The 18,245-nt window shown below is 40.3% G+C and overlaps 1 protein-coding gene across 4 annotated transcripts in view; it reads right to left on the reverse strand.

Annotated features, from left to right (window-relative positions):
* LOC138102783 (protein patched homolog 1-like) overlaps positions 1 to 18,245 on the reverse strand; it is a 260,383-nt gene that overhangs the window by 83,074 nt on the left and 159,064 nt on the right. For 3 of the 4 annotated variants that reach the window (XM_069000532.1, XM_069000534.1, XM_069000533.1), the window contains exons 16-19: positions 9,128 to 9,270; positions 6,815 to 6,998; positions 5,589 to 5,869; positions 3,889 to 4,026 (exon numbers count right to left, since the gene is read on the reverse strand). In XM_069000532.1, the coding sequence (XP_068856633.1) occupies positions 3,889 to 4,026; positions 5,589 to 5,869; positions 6,815 to 6,998; positions 9,128 to 9,270 (746 nt within the window). The remainder of the gene's footprint in view (positions 1 to 3,888; positions 4,027 to 5,588; positions 5,870 to 6,814; positions 6,999 to 9,127; positions 9,271 to 18,245) is intronic. The other variant, XM_069000535.1, reaches the window with a different exon arrangement.

The raw sequence follows: 18,245 nt of genomic DNA on the forward strand, positions 1-18,245 counted from the left end.
ATTTAGCTTTTTTTGGTTATGTTTTAGTCCAAAGAGGGATTGCTGCAAGTGAAGGGCCTGAACAATTGCTTCAATCTCTGTGTTCTGTTTGAAACCAAACCATGAGGATGGAGAACCTTAACTTAAAATACTAGAACAAAAGTTCTCATTCTCTCTCTCTTCATCTTTCTCCATCATTTTTCTGCCCCGCCCGATTCCTTATCCTGCATATCATCTGCAGGTGACCTGTCTGCTGCTTCACACTTCAATAGTCACATTGACAAAGAGAGAACTTGGTGGCTGACAACATTTATTTTGGTTTGCTTTGGGGATTTTAAAAACCTTTTTAATTGTGAATGATATTTATATTTTTGTATCATAAGAATGTTTTCTTACAGTATTTGTCATGGCAGTTTATACCAAACAAAATGCAGGGACCTTATTTCTATTGGAAACACTATGACAGCTATGTTTTTCCTTTTAAAGACATTTTTATTTGTATAGAATGCTTACTAATGCTAAATAGGAAAGAGTATATAACACATTAAAGGCTCATCATGCCTTTTAGCATAAGGACTTAAAAGAAAAAAATATTCAAGCTGGGTCTCATCAACTGTCTATTTTGGTAGGTTTGTGTCACTTCGGTTACAAAGATAAAATTATGCCATATAATTTATGTGAAAATTTATTTTTGTAGTGCACATAGAATTCAATCAGTCTTTTTGACAGAAGTATATTTTTAAAGAGTTTATATGCAATGATGATAGCATTATGTTTTAGAACACTGCTGAAATGTGATTATAGTGCATACTTTTCCTTTAATGCTCCATGGCAGAAAAGAAAGTGTGAAACAGCATTAAGAGAGAAAGAGAGTGTGACTATTCATACAATTCTGGATTGTGTTTTAGTTACAATTTGTGATCTAGAGTGTTTCTCCGTTAACCTTGAAAAGAAATTCTACAAACCCTCTAAATATTAATGCATGGTGTTTCACCTGGGTTAGGGTAATCCCCAATACTGATACAGCCCGAAGGATGAATGGATTGAGAACAGTCCTGTAGAGAAGGACTTAGGGACACTGGTAGGTGAAAAATTAGATATGTACTGGCAATGTGCACTTGCAGCCCAGAAACCAAATCATATCCTGGGCTATATCAAGAGGCATGGCCAGCAGGTCGAGGGTGGTGATTTTGCCTCTCTACTCTGTTCTTGATAGACCCCACCTGGAGTATTGCATCCAGCTCTAGGGTCTCCAGCACAGGAAAGTCATGGACCCGTTAAAGTAGGTCCAGAAGAGGACCACAAATATGGTCTGAGGGTTGAAATGCCTTTCTGATGAAGACAGGCTGAGAGTTGGGGTTGTTCAGCCTGGAAAACAGAAGCTTCCAGGGAGGTCTTATTGTGGCCTTTCAGTATATAAAGGGGGCTTATAAGCAAGATGAAGAGAGACTTTCTACCAAGGTCTGTTGTGACAGGACAAGGGGCAAGCGTTTTAAACTGAAAGAGGGTAGATCTGGATTATATATAAGGAAAAATGCTTTATGATGAGGGTGATGAGACACTGGAACAGGTTGCTCAGAGAAGTTGTGCATGCCCCATCATGGGAAGTTTTCAAGGTCAGGTTGGAATGGACTTTTAGCAACCTAATCTAGTGAAAGAAGTCTCTGTCCATGGAAGGGAAGTTGGACTTAATGATCTTTAGAGGATTTTTTTAGTATAACTTGCTTAGCATTAATAGATAAATTTTCTGAAGCCTTAGGCTGGAAGCCTAGATACCCTGAACTTTTACCTAGTTTAGTAAAAGGAGGCCACAGAGCCAGTTCACGATGAAAGATAAGGAAGTAAGGAAGGCCACTCCCCCTTCAGCAGAAGCTGCAACCTCACAGATAAGAGAAGAAATAACCCGCCTAGAAACAATTAAGAGAACCAATGAAGAACAAGAAGACCCCAGACCTAAAAATTATATTATTGGACCAAACTGTCATGTGAGGGCTGGGAAACTTAGACCATAAGGGTATAATAGCCCAGGTATTTCTTTGTTCAGGGTCTCTCTCTGGAGGCACCCAGCTTGAGCTGTTTCTACTGCTGTACCACTAAAATAAACTACCTTTCCAGATTTAAAGCCAGAGACTTCTATAAGATACCTAGGGTAGAAAAGTATTAACAGTTTGGAGACCCAGATTGGACCCTAGGCTACCACTTTTGGGTCCTCTCATCTTCAAACATCCAACTGCCAGCAGGAAGTGATTTCAGCTGGCATCTTTCAGGTGGGAGGCATCAAAGGGTAAGTGTTAAAACTCCCTGAGCAGATTTGGTGTAAATACTGTAGTGGATTCGAGTCTCACTCAGTATTGGGGTGGGTTCAAGTCCCTCCCCTGCTATGTTCCAAATATTTGGCCATCACCAGTGTGCTTGGATTCCTTTTATCAGCTCCTTTTCACTGTTACCAGATCCTCTCAATAGTCTACCCATCCTCCTGCTGAGTCTAAAAGTTCTGTTAAATCTCCATCCAATCTCTCCATCTCTCACCCCATTTTCAATTCCCCTCCTTTCATTTCTTTTTTGATTGCTGATACTAATATACCAGAGATTATAGTAGGCTCCAAACATCTTTTTCTTGAAATGATATTATATTGACTAAACTCACCCATTCTTACTTTTTAATATGGTAAGATTCAAATCAATGAAGACAATGATATTCTTAAAATAGCATTCTTCTGAAAAATGGATTAGAATAGTCTTATAGAAAAATGATTTATGTTGAGTGTGTGAAGAGACCTTTCCCTATTTAATGTTGAGAATTCTGAGATATAACACCACTAAGAACAGATAAATGGAAAATGTTTTAAAACATGGGAAGCTTTTCATTTGTAGTATATTAATATTTAAATTCTGAAATTCCCTAATTTCTAAGAAAATATCTAAAAACTCCAATTTAGTGTAAAAATTGCTTAATTGGCAGAAAATAGGAATCAGGCCTTGGTCTAAACTTATCCTTAACATTGCATAGATCAGCACTTCCAGTGTCAAATATGAATACAGAAAAATAGCCTTTTATTCCATCCAGTCTTGGTCACCAAATAAAGCAGGATGAGTTTTTCATAACGAACATCCAAAATGGCTCCCTTGCAAGAAAACTGTCATTTTTCTGCACTTCTGTACATCAGGTTGACTAAGTTGGATGATTAGGTGCGCTCTAGATTTGAACACCTAACTTTGAAACTGTTGAAAATGTTTCTATAAAACATTCAAACATTTATTCCTCTCTGCTTCTCTTTATTACATTGGAATACTCTTTCCCTACAGATTGCACATTTGAGCTCATTATTAATAGCTGCTGGGTTTTGAAAAGAAGGTGATTTTTCCCATGAAAAATTAAAATCACTCAAATTTTAGTGTTCCAGAGATTAAATGACATATCATTTTGAATATCTCCCTTTGAAGGTTTCTTTACCACAAGATACACAATCTACACACAAAATGGGCATAAAAAACTACATAGCACTGAGAGTGAACAACAGCGAGGCTGCAGATGATAAATGAGTATGGCTTAAATAATAAATTTTAAGAGCTCTGCTTTATGTATTTGTATGTCTCACACAACCAGATACATTTACCCATGATCTTAATTAATCACAGTCTTCAAAAAGCATTATTAATATTAAAATATTGTTATCTGGTCCTTCTTATCTTCTAGGAGACTGACTCAACAGTTAGGAACAATTTCTTCAGATCAGATGTACTCTACTATGACAATCCAAATGGCACAAAAAACTTTGTGCAAAGTTTATGACTGATACTTTTCTGAAAATCATGCCATTGACTTCGGAGTTTAAGTAAGGATTTGGAATAATAACAGTTACCATTTTATTTTAAAATACTTTGAAAATGTTTTCTAGTTTTACATACCAAAGCAATATGAACAGTGAATTCCACACCAATGCCAACAGAAGCAACCAGGATAACCACAGGCACTGCACTCAGCTTTATTCCAATTAGACCCATCATGCCAAACAGCTCCACAGTCATCAGAGCCAGCACCACCACCTAGATGATTTCAAACAGCCATTAGTAACTTCTCATACTCTAGACAAATGAAGAAGAAGGATATTACAAAACAACATGGGGACTATAAAATATATTCCTCATATCATTCCTTCTCCTACCCCCAAAGACAAGCCATTTTTCTTTGTTTCATTGTGCTCAATGGAAATGACCCTCTAAAGAGTCAGTTTAAATTATTATTCCAAGAACCATTTAAGAGATCAAGCATCACTTTTCTATTGGTAACAATTTATCAGTGTGATTTGAAAAATAATTTTTTTCTTCCTTCTCATGGATATTCACTGGAATATAATTTTTCTCTTTTTCACCTGTTTCTCTGAAAAACCTTTTAGAAAAACTAATTTTCAAATAACTGCATTGGAATTCTTTTTGTAGTACTCCAAATGTAAGTGAGGATGACTCCAGAATAGGTTTAAAGCCCAGAAGAGGGTGAATGTCATAATTAGCTGATGAGTCTTAGGTTACAGGGGGCCTTTGAGCATTAAAGATACTTGAAGGGATTTATATGGACAATGCAAATAGATAAATACAAGGGAAAGCTTTTCTTTTTCTTTCATCTACCTTGTAAAAAATAATAAGGGAAGGGAGGAAATCCATGAAATAAACTTCAAAGTTTCTAAAGCAAAGCAGGAAAAAGAGACAAACTTAAAAAGCAATGTCAGACTGAAAATAAACCACCTTTCCAAGGGATAAAAGTATGCACTATAAATTATTTCATAAGCTAATGAATCAAGAAAAATAACATAAATTGCTTGATTCAGTGCTATGAAAAATATTCTAGACTAAACATTTAACTTTTAACATACTTGCTATATAAATGTATAATACAAAAACTAGCAACTGTTTTACATTTTTCTAAGCCACACAACATTTATGAAACCATACACATTAACCATATAACAGTTTATGGAATTTAAACATAGGAACATCATAATCCAATTTAACTTGAATGTTTAATATGAGGCTTATGGTACCTTGCAGAAAGCTTGGAGGAGTATTCTCTTTAATTTATAATTTTATAACTGTTTTTCCTCAATAGCCCAGTTACACTCTATTCTCAGTGTGTACTGTACAACCTAACCATTTCAGTCTTTCCAGAAAGACTGCATTCAGAAACCAGTGGGAAAATTTACAGGCAAGTTAGTCACAAGCAACTGCCTTGAAAAATAACATTGATAAACAGAAGGAAGGAAAAACTAAATAGAAATAACATTAATATTTAATAACATTCTAAATTTTCCTAAGTGTCTTTATTTTTCATGTTAATGGGCATCTGAACAAAGGTAAAAATTCATGTATCCTTATAACAAAACCTTTAAAGTTGCAAAAAGGTGGACAAAGGACAAAGGTTAAGGTGGACAAAGGTTATAAAGGTTTGTATCTTTAGCATGAACTCTACCCCCTAAAGCTGAATAAATATATAATTAATGATGCAATATACATACTCTATTAGATGCCCAGACATAAACAAAACCTTCCTGATTATAGAAAGAGCTATGCTGAAAGGAATTTGACTTCAACAACGACCCTTATAATAAACTTACAATGATGCCAGATGTCCAAGGGTTCAGGAGGAAGAGGGCACACACCAGAAACGTGCAAACCAAAACCACACTAATGGATAAAAGGAGCCAGTGACGAAGTCCAATATACTGCTCCCAAAATAGAAATGGATAACCATTTGGGTAGCTGGCAATCCCCATACCAGCATAGTTATTACAGATAGCTCTCACTTTCTTGATAGCTTCCACAAAGTCAGAAGTTTCACGCAATCCATTGAGGTAGAAAGGAAACTGAGCATATTCTATGGGCTCAGCTGCTGGAACTAGGAAAAGTATAGCGATGTTTTAACATGTTTGGGAAGGAGATACACAGACAGCATTGTTAACAAGACACTTGTTCTCTATAGCAGAATGCTTAAAGGTGTTGAATTTAAATGTTTGCATCTTTGGAACAACTGACACTTAAAACACTCTAAATAAAGGAAATTACTATATTTGTGATAAACACAGCCTTTATCAAGTCCCCAAACAATTCTATATCATTTAACAACTACAGATTTCAATATATGTATGCAATCTTCACCAGCTTTGTACTGAATACCTGTCCTAGGGTTTGGATACATTGAAGCACAGTTAGCTTGTTACGAAATCACATTTTCAAGAGCACCAGTCCTCCCCCACATGTACTCTCCCATTCCCCACTGGTGTCCAACTAGCAATCCTCCCAATAAATTACTGAAGTGAAGTAAGGCGAACCAACATTGCTGCTCAGGATGCAAAACAGTGAACAGCACAGAGTGGGAGGGACAGAAGGAGAGCACCCACTCACACAGACTCTTCCCCAAAATAGCTCTTGTACCATATTGGTGTTGGTATCTTATACATATGAGCTAACTAGATGAAATTTCCTTACATATAAAAAATTGAGGATAAACATGATGAAATTCAGGAATTTAATGCAATCTCCAGGTTTCTCTCACATACAGAACTATCAAGTGACATTAGGAGCAATGCTTATAAGTTCGTAGAACTTTGCTGGAAACTGTTATAAACTCATTTTTCAACATGATAAAACCCTTCAGTGGTGCCACATTACACTAGATTCAACAACTGCACTTGTGTCCTGAGTCTACAGAGTAACACAATATATTGTTCTGTTTATGCTTCTGAGCCCTATACAGCATCACCCAACTGTAGTTACTAGGTCTTAAAGGAAGGGTGAGACCACCTATATAAACTGTAAGACATTAAGATAAAATGTTACTTACTTCTCAGCCTTGTTTCTGGCATATAGTCTGCTTTGTCATGGACCCATTCTGGGTGGGGAGGCCGGATGTTGGCTTGTGAGGCAGCATAGGCCACAGGGTCATTACTAACCCAGGCTGTCAGGTAGATGTAAAAAGCATTTGGGTTAATGATTCCATCTGCATCCACCAAACGTTGTTTAGTCAACTGCAAAATGCAAAAATTAGAAGCCGTTCAGAATGAGTTTTGCTTTCAGGGCTCTTGCTGCAAAGCTTAATACAAAAAGCCTGGAGATGCAACACACATATAGGAGGGGGGAAAGAAAAAGACAAATAGCATTAACTTTCACTTGAAGTGACTTACCAGAAAACTATTGTTTGAGAATGAAGAAAAATCTAAACAACTACAGCAACAGTGGAAAGTGGTTATTTATAAACTAATATTTATATAATTTTTATAATACCCCCTAAATCAGCAGATGGTTCCAGAACAAACTGAATGATTTAAATACAAATTCAAAAAAACTGTCTGTAACCGAGGGTGAAAAACAGCAGAATTGAAGAAATGTATTTTAAAGTAAGGGGAAAAAAACTTGGCAAGAGTGCCTATACATGCCCGTGTGCAGTTAACCTCTGTTATTAACATTGAAGAAAATGCCACCCAGTAAATGGAGAGCTATAAAAATTAAAACAACATCTGTATAAACTTTTCTAACACTTGTCTCCCATGATCCATGTATTTCAGAAAATGCCCAGTGCAAAAAAAAAACCCAGACAAGTGCACTGTGTTATTTGGGTCACTGTTGGCAAATTTATCTATGGGGTAAAAAGCAGTAGTATTCTTCTAGGGTTCTTCAGCCAAATACTGCACAGCTAGAGCTCTGACAGAGAACTCTGGATTAAAGGTATTACTGTGGGGTTTCTTTGATTGATTTGTTTATTTAAAACACTGACTTGGCTCCAGTTTCAGATCCTTTTAATGAAATGAAGAACAGCAGTGACAGCAGTTAATAAAAAGTCAACCTTTCCCCCCCCCCCAAAAAAAACCCCACACCTAGATTCCAAGGATCTGGATTCAATTAATACACAGGATATGCAACAACTGTATGTCTTCAAGCTGTCTTTGGAATTGTATGGTACAGTACTCAGCCCTTGTGGGTGCACCACACTTTTTTCCTCCCAGGCACAGGAAATTGTATCAACAGCTGTAGTACAATCACATTTGTTCTGCAGAGTATGTGGCAGACACTGCTAAACAAAATCTCATTAAAGGTTTTCCCTTTGGCTCCTCACCTTTGCTGAATTCATAGCTAAAGCATCATTCAAACCTGACAGCATGCTGCATGCTGCCATATAGCAATGTGTTTTACACACCATAGTAACTGAACAGTGTAATCCATAAATTTGTCACCTTTAATGTCAGTAAAAAATGAAAATAAGCAGATCTACTGAGAAACTCACTAGAGAGACTATTTTCTGCCTGAAAGGACTGAGTCGATGATTCTAGGAGAGAAGAAACTAGGTTACCGCACAATTTTTTCTTAAGAGGATTAAAATAAAATTTTGGCATAAGGAGTCAAACCCAGCATATTTCACCTACCTATGTGATACTGAAAAGCAGAAAAAGCAGTCATATGCTGTGATAACCTTGTGAAAGAAGCTAAGATGCATTTTATTTAGGCAGCTCAACCAACTGCCATTCTCAGTTCTACTACAGTATATCTATATTTAGTAATGACAGTACAATAATATTATACAGCATATAGTTATTTCAGTCCCCTTCCATTCACTATCATTTGTAAACATCTTTCTTTAAAATGTGTATTTTGAATAAATTGGTAGGAACTAACCAAATAATTGCGAATGCTAGATTCAAAGCCGCAGCAGAAGGCTGAGCAAAAGTCATCCCTATAAAATAATCTGATTCAAATCAGGAATGATGCCACTTAGGACAACAAGGCTAAATTGGCTTTAGGTCTTGCATAGGACCAGTCTCCACCTACCTAAGGATGCAGAGTAGCATCTTCCATACCAATTGCAGAGGAAACTGTGTGTGCATGTGTGTATAAGACAGGAACAGCATTTAACCCATGCCAGCCAATAATCACAAAGGACAGGCATTCCTGGTATTGATTTTAAATACTTCTCAACACAGGCAAGATTCTGCAGCTAGCATGCAGCCCGAGCAAAGTCAGTGAGGCTACGCAATTAGGTACAACTCAGAAATTTCAATTCATCAAGATGAAAAAAGGCGCTATGGCATTTTTCTTGCATCTCCCCAACTCCTGATGGGATTGTGCATTCCTGTATAAACCACTATGGACTCTGATACAGTACCTGGCTGATGTCAATGGGCTTTGCTCGGTTGCCTGTTTGCACCAAGAGTTTGTAAGCCAGAACAGCATCATCAGATCCGTTTTTATAATTGTTGTAAGTGATTTTCCCAGCTTCCCAGTCACTGTCAAATGCATGCTGAAGTCCTAAAGAGTTCAGGAAGGTGTGAGGAAGATAGAATAATCAAATGAGAAAATGGTCTTTAAAACAAATTTCAGTAGGAAGAAACAATAATAATTAATTTTTTTAATATAAAGTATGACTATGGCTGAAGCAGTGTCCTGGTTTAAGCTGGAATAGAGTTAATTTTCTTCCTAGTAGCTGACAGTGCTGTGGTTTGGATTCAGTACAGACTAATGCTGATAACACACTGATGTTTTTGTTGTTGCTGAGCATTGCTTACCCTGAGTCAAGGGCTTTTCAGTGTCTCAGGCTCTGCCAGAGAGGAGCTGCACAAGAAGCCAGGAGGGAGCATGGCTGGGACAGCTGACCTGAACTGGCCAAAGGGATATTCCACACCACAGAACGTCATGCCCAGTATATAAACTGAGGGGAATTATCCAGAAGGTGGGTTTGCTGCTCAGGGACGGGCTGGGCATCAGTTAGCGGGTGGTGAACACCTGTATCGTGCATCATTTGTTTTCCTTGGATTTTATTCCTCTCCCTTTCTCATTTTCAGTACAATTTTTTTTTTTTTTTTTTTTTTTTACTTTGTTTCAATTATTAAACTGTTCTTATCTCAACACATGAGTTTTTAACTTTTTTTCCAATTCTCCTCCCCGGAGAGGTGGGGGGGAGTAAGCGATCATATTTGTGGTACTTAGTTGCCGGCTGGAATTGACAGGCCTTTTTGGTGCCTGATGTGGGGCACAAAGGGTTGAGATAATGACAGATTTGACCAGAGCATGTTAAAACAAATTTGTTATAAGCTTTTATTGTATTGGTTTAATAGTCACTGGTCACAATGCTTATTTATTTTCTCAAAGAGTTGTTGTGCTTGTTCTCAGAGTTACATTATGTACCTACTTACTTGCAGCATGTGTTTGCTCTTTTGGTATTTGTCATCTCTGGGGCCTGGGCTAAGTTTCTTGTTTTGTTGTACTTGGTAATACTGGCTTGTGATATGATAGAATTGCTGGTATGTCTACTCAGCATTGCCATCACCTCTGTACTTTGGGAATCATCTATTGGGAATGATTAATAACTACACCTTTTGCCTTTTCTCCTCAGAGAACTGACCTATGGGGGAGACATCTTCCTACATTTTCCCTTTCTCCTCCAGGCTAATTACAGAACTGTCTGAGAATTTTGAAATTTTTTTAAATCCCTGGGATGTTGAAACAAGGCTATTTCTGGTCCTGGTCCTATTTCTAGGAATGCTGAATGTGCTTCAGATCTTGTTTAGGATTAAGCAACTATCTGTGGCTATACCAACCCCCACAACAGGCACTGTGACTACTCCAAACCCTGCAACAAGCACTGCAGCTACTCAGACCCTGGCAATGAATGATGAAGCTGAAGCAGAGAACCAACCCATGTTGGTATCGTTGGCCCCTATACACAAGAAGAAATGGACACAAAAGGCATCTCATTTAATAAAGGAGGACAAAGCAGAGCCATCACAGGAACAGGAGGAAGAGGCAGAACAAGAAGTAACCACTCAATCCCTATCCCCAAGTGAGCTGCAGGATATGAAAAAAGATTTCAGATCTTGTCCAGCTGAGCATGTTATCACCTGGCTGCTCCAATGCTGGGACAATGGGGCTAGCAGTTTGTAATTAGAAGGGAAGGAAGCCAAGCAGCTGGGATCACTTTCTACAGAAGGTGATTGGAAAAGGGACACAAGTCCTTGGCCTCTGGAGGTGACTCCTGTCAAGTGTGAAGGAAAGGTAACCCTTCAAGGAAGATGTTATATGTTGCTCAGGCAAATAGACTGTAGTGGAGAAAGGTATCCAGGACCTGGGGGAATTAGTCATGCTAGAGATGATTTGACTCAAACAATGTGCAGTCACCCACAGATCCAAAGTCGAGTGCACACAACCCATGTGGCAGAAATTTGTACAGAGCACACCATTGTCACATGCCAACTCACTGGCAGTAATGACCTGAAGAGACGAAGAGGCACCAACAGTGGATGAAGTTGCTCACCAACTCCAGGAGTACAAAGAAAATCACTCTTCCTCCCTTGTCTAGGCTGTGAAAAAACTGTCCCAGGAGTTACAGAAATTCAAAGAGAATATGTTCTACTCCCCACCTGTATGGACCCACATCTCAGCTAAGTGTACTTTTGCATAAGAGGGAGAATATACTGGGTACACACCTTGGGGTACCCTGTGGTTTCACCTGCAGGACCATGGAGAGGACATGAGGAAGTGGAATGGAAAATCTACCTCGACCCTAGAGGCACAGGTATGTGAATTGCAAAGATAAACAGTCCCAAATGGGGGTTCTTCCAGGAAAGTTGCTGCTCAAGTCACAATTGGGCAGTTCCCCAGGCAGAGTGGAAGGACTGATCTTACTTCTGATCCTATGGAAAGGAATTCTAATCCATTTCTACAAAAAATAAAATAAAATAAAATAAAATAAAATAAAATAAAATAAAATAAAATAAAATAAATAAAGTAAATGGAGAATCCTATGACCAGGACAGAGGGGCCCTGCCTCCAGCCAGATGGAAGAGAGGGACAACTGGGTTTACTGTGTGGTGTGAATCCAATGGCCTGGCACGTCAGACCCACAGGAGTACAAATCTCTAGTAGACACTGGTGCACAGTGTACCTGAATGCTATCAAGCTATGTAGGGACAGAATCCATTTGTACTTCTGGAGTGACAGGAGGATCCAAACAGCTGACTGTATTGGAAGCTGGATTAGCCTGACGGGGAATGAGTGGCAAAAGCACCCCATTGTGACTGGCCAGAGGCTCCGTGCATCCTTGGCATAGACTATCTCAGGAGAGGGGATTTCAAGGACCCCAAAGAGTACCAGTGGGCTTTCAGTACAGCTGTCCTGGAGATGGAGGAAATTAAACAGTTGTCTACCTTGCCTTGTCTCTTGGAGGACTGTTCTATTTCTGGGGTTGCTGAGGGTTGAAGAACAACAGGTACCAATTGCTACCACAGCAGTGGCAATACTACACCAGCCGAGACTCCCTGATTCTCATCCATGAACTAATTTGTTGACTGAAGAGCCAAGGAGTGATCAGCAGGACCCGTTCACCCTTTAACAGCACCGCATGGCCAGTGCCAAAGCCTAATGGAGAATGGAGGCTGACAGGAGATTATCATGGCCTGAATGAAGTCATGCCACCTCTGAGTGCTGCTGTACAGGATATGCTGGAACTTCAATATGAACTGGAGTCAAAGGCAGCCAAATAGTGCCAAAATTTATATTGCTAATCCATTTTTCTCAATCCCTCTGGCAGCAGACTGCAGGCCACAGTTTGCTTTCACTTGGAGGAGTGTCCAGTATACCTGGAACCAACTGTCTCAGGGGTGGAAACACAGCCCGACCATCTGCCATAGACTGATCAAAACTCAGTTATTAAACTGTCTTAATCTCGAACCAAGAGTTTCCTCACTTTTACTCATCTGATTCTCTCCTCCATCCCACCAGGGTGGTGGAGGTGGGGGGAGTGAGTGGGTGTGTGGTGCTTATTTTCCAGCTGGGGTTAAACCATGTTAATTACTCTTTTATTTACACCCTCCTCAAAACAAAGCTGAAATTTCACCCTGACATAGATGGTACCAAAACAGAAGGGGCTGAGTTCAGCCCTGATTTAACCTCACTGGCTACTGTGGAGTTAAAACCAGGCAGAGATTTAGTCCATTATCCAGAAGAGAAATACACTCTCCATACTTCCTCCTCTCTCACCAAAAGCACATTAAACCACAGAAGGGGACACACCCCACTGATTAACTGTCTGGGATTACTGCAGAGCACTGAGACAATCATTTCTATGATACAACCAGAAATTCTACTACAAGGGAAAAAAGCCCACCATACTCAAACTTTCAGCTTCAAACAGACACTCAGCTGCTTCTTGAGCACAGTGTGAGTGCTCAATTTGTTCCATCTGTTCAAATTGTGTACCAAATACAAGTCATAGGATCTGCTACCGGCACATGTAAAGATCACAGCCAACAGCTATTCACTCTCAACTGTTATTTTCCTCTTTGCCACTCTTCAAAGGGGAGGGAATACCTCACAGCACAAATTTGGATCATATTTAGAACAGAAAGCCACAGTCCAGTAAAAGGAAGTTCTGTGAGAACAGATCACAAACTTCATGTTCAAAGAAGGAAAGGAAAAGGCTGGGGATGGGATGATGGTGGAAATCACCAACCCACCTCACAGCTGCACTGAGGAGCTGTAATGAACATCATAATTACAGATAAGATAGTCTAGCCACAGCTGTAAGGAGATAAGAGTGGAAGAGAAAACAACCTTACTGACACCACCTCAGGGCCTAAGTATTCATTCCCATTTATAAATTCTTTCTTCCTCACTTGGAAAACTGCCTCCCAGGTCATCCTACAAAATCATACCCACTTGTAAAGCTAACAAGTTGAGAACAAAGGGATGAAATAAGCCTGCCAAACTTGCTATATGCAGCCCTTCAGCACCAGCCCAGAAAGAGGATGATTTAACAGTAGATATTCTGACATCCTTGAAGGGACTTCAAAGTCCCTGTGACAGGACCTTTCACCCCTGAGACTTACCTATGTCCTCCATGGCTAAGTCAGTGGGATGGTTTGTCTTGTGATGAATATCTCGGCTGAAAACACCCTTAGCCAGAAATAAACATCCTGCCTTGAATGCATGGGAAAGGATAAGCAAAAATTCTGACAGACAAGCACTTTTACAAACTATAAAAGACCACTATGATTTTCATAAAATCAGAAATCTCTTATACCCTCTCTGAGTGTGTGGAGAGTTCTCCTCAATGCTGAGATGTTGGTATCGAGATACTTCCCTAAGACTGAGAGAAATTAGGAGACTTCTGCACACCACTATCATTCGTTGATAAGTGACATTGGCTCCTAATCTATGCTATTTCTTTGCTAGCTGTAATATAGGTACCTTTATTATCATGCACTGTCTTATGAGCCTGCTAGTAGTTTTTGTTTATCCTGTGTAGTAAGCCCATTAAAGTCTCATGTCTGTCTTTTCCTTGTGTCTATTCAATAAATAATCCGTGTTGTAATAGACCTGATTGGTCATTATTAAGAACTTGCGAGCAAGAGTGGGTTTTGGGGTGCTGGCCACCTCAATAAAGCTGCTGTCTACTGACAGAAACCTGGGCAAAGGCAGGGACTTGTCTAAGATCTCTCCTCTCATTTGTAACAGTCCCCTTTAAGAAAATGCGGTTTGTTGCTGCCCTAGGAGTGTGGAAAATATTATTTAGGGAGTGCGAGGCCGCTCTCTATTATCCTGACTGAATGCTCATGGAGATTTGGAGTAGTGTCTGAGGACTGGAGGAAAGCAAATGTCAATCCTATCTTCAAGGCAAGAAGGAGGACCCAGGAAACTATAGACCAGCCAGCCTCACCTTGTTCCCTGGGAAGGTGATAGAACAGCTAATCCTGGGAACCATTTCAGGCATGCGAAGGACAAGAAGGTAATTGGGAGCAGTCAGCATGACCAAGGGGAAGTCATGCTTGATCAACATGAAAACCTTCCACAATGAAATTACCAGCTCAGACAAGGGGAGATATTGTCTACCTTGACTTGAGAAAGGCTTTTGACACTATCTCCCATAAGATCATCATAGAGAAGCTGATGAAGTATGGGCTGGATGAGTAGATAGTAAAGTGGGTTGGAAACTGGCCAAATGGCTGGGCCCAGATGGTGGTGATCAGTGGCATGAAGTCTAGTTGGAGGCCAGTAACTAGCAGTGTACTACCTGAGTAATTATTGAGTCCAGTCCTGTTCAACATCTTCATTAATGATCTGGAAGATGGGGCAGAGTGTACACTCAGCAACTCTGCAGATTACACAAAACTGGGAGGACTGGCTGACACGCCAGAGTTGTGCTGCCATCCAGAGGGACCTGGACAGGCTGCAGAAACGGGCTCACATGAACCTCATGCAATTCAACAAGAAGTGCAAAGTCCTGCCCCTGGGAAGGAACAACCCCATGCACCAGTACATGCTGTGGGCCAACATGCTGGAAAGCATCTTGGCAGGAAAGGCCCTGGAGGTCCTGGAAGACACAAAGTTGAACATGAGCCAGCAGTGTGCCCTTGCAACAAAGATGTCTAAGGATATCCTGGGCTGTATTAGACAAAGTATTGCCAGCAGGTTGAGGGAGGTGATCTTTCTCCTCTACTCAGCCCTGGTGAGACCACACCTGGAATGCCTTGTACACTTCTGGGCCCCCCAGTACAAGAAAAACATGGAGCTACTTGGAAAGAATACAGCACAGGACCACAAAGGTGTTTAAGGGACTGGAGCACCTCACATATGAGGAAAGGCTGAAAAAAATGGGACTATTTAGCCTGGAGAAGAGAAGGCTCAGGGGGGAATCTCATCAATGTATATAAATACCTCAAGTGGGAATGCAAAAAACACAGTCGGGGTCTTTTCAGTGGTGCTCAGGGATAGGATCAGAGGCAATGGGCACAAACTGATATGTGGGAGTGCCATTTGAACATAAGAAAACCCTTTTTCAATGTGAGGGTGACTGACCACTGGAACAGGTTGCCCAGGGAGGTTGTGGAGTCTCCCTCCTTGGGAGATATTCAAAAGCCATTTGAACATAGTCCTGGGAAACTGGTTTGAGGTTGAGCACGGGGGTTGGACCAGATGACTTCCAGAGGTCATTTCCAATCTAAACCATTCTGGGATTCTGTGCAGTGCATAAATACAAATCCATCCTTCCTGAATACATCTCTAACTCCATTTCAGCCTCTTATAAAGTGGTTATGTGAAAGCATTTGTGCTATTATGATAATCATGTAAAAGATCACTGGGAGTTAACAGGAGACTCTTGAAGAATGTAGGAAAAAAGGAGAGACCTTCAAAGGACAGTTTAAGAGGAACAGACAAGTTGCTATGTTTAAGAGTTCTAGGGTTTTTTTTCTGTTAAAGGAATTTTCCCCCATACTGTTACTAAGATAGAAATCGCTCTGTACTTAAGGAAAGACAAAGAGCTATCCATTGGGGGTGGGGTGCGCCTGGCTATTCCTTTGTTTCACCTGGGTGTGGAGTCAGTCGCTCTCTGCGTTCAAGAGAGAGAGAGAGAGGAGGCTGCTTGCTTCGGCTACTTTTCTTTCTGCTGGAAACAACACCGGGATCCAAAAGCCACCTTCCCTGCCCCGCTGGAGGCCGGGCTGTGGCCGACCTGCCCCGTCGCTGCTTCGAGCCTTTCGCTACATTGTAGCTGTGCTCGCCCTGCCTGCCCAACCTCCAGGGGGTTCCCCGCTTGGATACATTGCATCTGCCACCCGGGATTTGTGTTCGTCCCTGCCGCTCCAGCCTGCCGTTCCAGCCCACCGTTCCAGCCTGCTGTTCCCGAGGGTCCGGCCAGGGGTTTGTGAAGCCTTTGTTCCATCCTTCCCTTCCTGGGACCCCAGACCACCAGTGCCGTGTACTCCCCAAGCTCGCTCCGGAGCGCCCCCTGCAGCCGTGGGGAAACCATTGCACCTGCCCTCCTCACCGGGAGCCGCCAGCGCCCCTGCCGGCTGCAAGCAGAACTGCACCCAAGGGGAAAAAGGCCCGACAGCCGAGGAGGCTGGGACTGGGTTTGTGATTGTTTTGCTGTTACTGCCATAGTTATTGTTGTTTGTTTGACTGGTTATATATATAATAGTAAAGAACTGTTATTCCTATTTTCCCACATCTTTGCCTAAAAGCCCTTGATTCCAAAATTATAATAACTCGGAGGGAAAGGGGTTACATCTGCCACTCCAAGGGAGGCTTCTGCCTTCCTTAGCAGACACCTGTCTTTCAAAACCAAGACACTATGCTAGACAATATATGGAGGCAGAACTTTCAGACTAATATCAAACTTCTGACACAGAGCTAAGCAGACAGAATATTAAATATATGCATTTGCATGCAACATTACCAAATTGTGGTTGCAAGATACATTTTACATTACTACACTGTGTGGAAACTTAGCTCTTTCACTTCTTTTTTTTCCCCTCCAATGTATGCTACAGTTCTTACAAGTTTGATCATCACTTAAATCCAGCTCTCTTTTTATATCTTTATTTCTCAGCTGGCTTAATCACTTTACACTTTGCTTCATTTTATTACTGGCCTTGTACACTGATGAAAGTCTGCAGAAAGAATACCAAGAAACCACTATCAGTTTTGATTACTTTCAGAAGGATTTCAAAATTTCACTAATAAAAATTCCATATAACACTTTGAATTTAATAGCAGAGCAACAATATTTTATTATAAATTGTTCATACTAATGATTTTAAAAGGGCTTCAGTCTGTTTTAAATATAGATGCAATTAATGAAATGTGTCTGGGCAGAAAGATAAAAGTAACTTGTGGACCCCTTTCTGAAAAGAAATTATACAAGCTAAGGCAATTGTTTAAATGTTATATAGAAGAATATAAAATCCTCAAAAAATATGTTTGATGCTGGAATGGGGGTGAGGAAGGAATTCCTACTAACTCGTGAACAGTGGGCAAAGCTGCCCTTTGCAAAAACAAGCTTAATTAAGAGCCATCAGGGAAGTTAAGCTACCATATTTACATTCAGTCACTTACAAAAATAATGTTAACATTTCCAGTTTAAACGAACAATTAATGTTAACTATCTTCTGTTGCATTTTCAGATAATAGAAAATGTTAATATGATTTAAAACTAGGAAGCAAAATACAAGTGAGCCTCTGAAAAAAGAGGTGCATTAAGCTAAAGGCACTCCAAATACTAGCAGTTATGTGCATGTTTTCTAAGAATCATTGGCTGCATTGGCCATCTATAAACAGTTAAGTGCCAAATTTACAGTCTCAGTAGGTCAGCACACTTTATTTTTCTGTTTGTAGAAGCTTCCTGAAGATTCTTCCAATACAGAGGTAGGCCAGAAGTATTTCCGTGCAGGATGTGTTTGCTCACAAGAGAGAACTGTTACATTTTCTGAGATGTAACATTACTATAT

The sequence above is a fragment of the Aphelocoma coerulescens genome (genome assembly GCF_041296385.1).
Source record: "Aphelocoma coerulescens isolate FSJ_1873_10779 chromosome W unlocalized genomic scaffold, UR_Acoe_1.0 ChrW_unloc_scaf_1, whole genome shotgun sequence".
Lineage (NCBI taxonomy): Eukaryota > Metazoa > Chordata > Aves > Passeriformes > Corvidae > Aphelocoma > Aphelocoma coerulescens.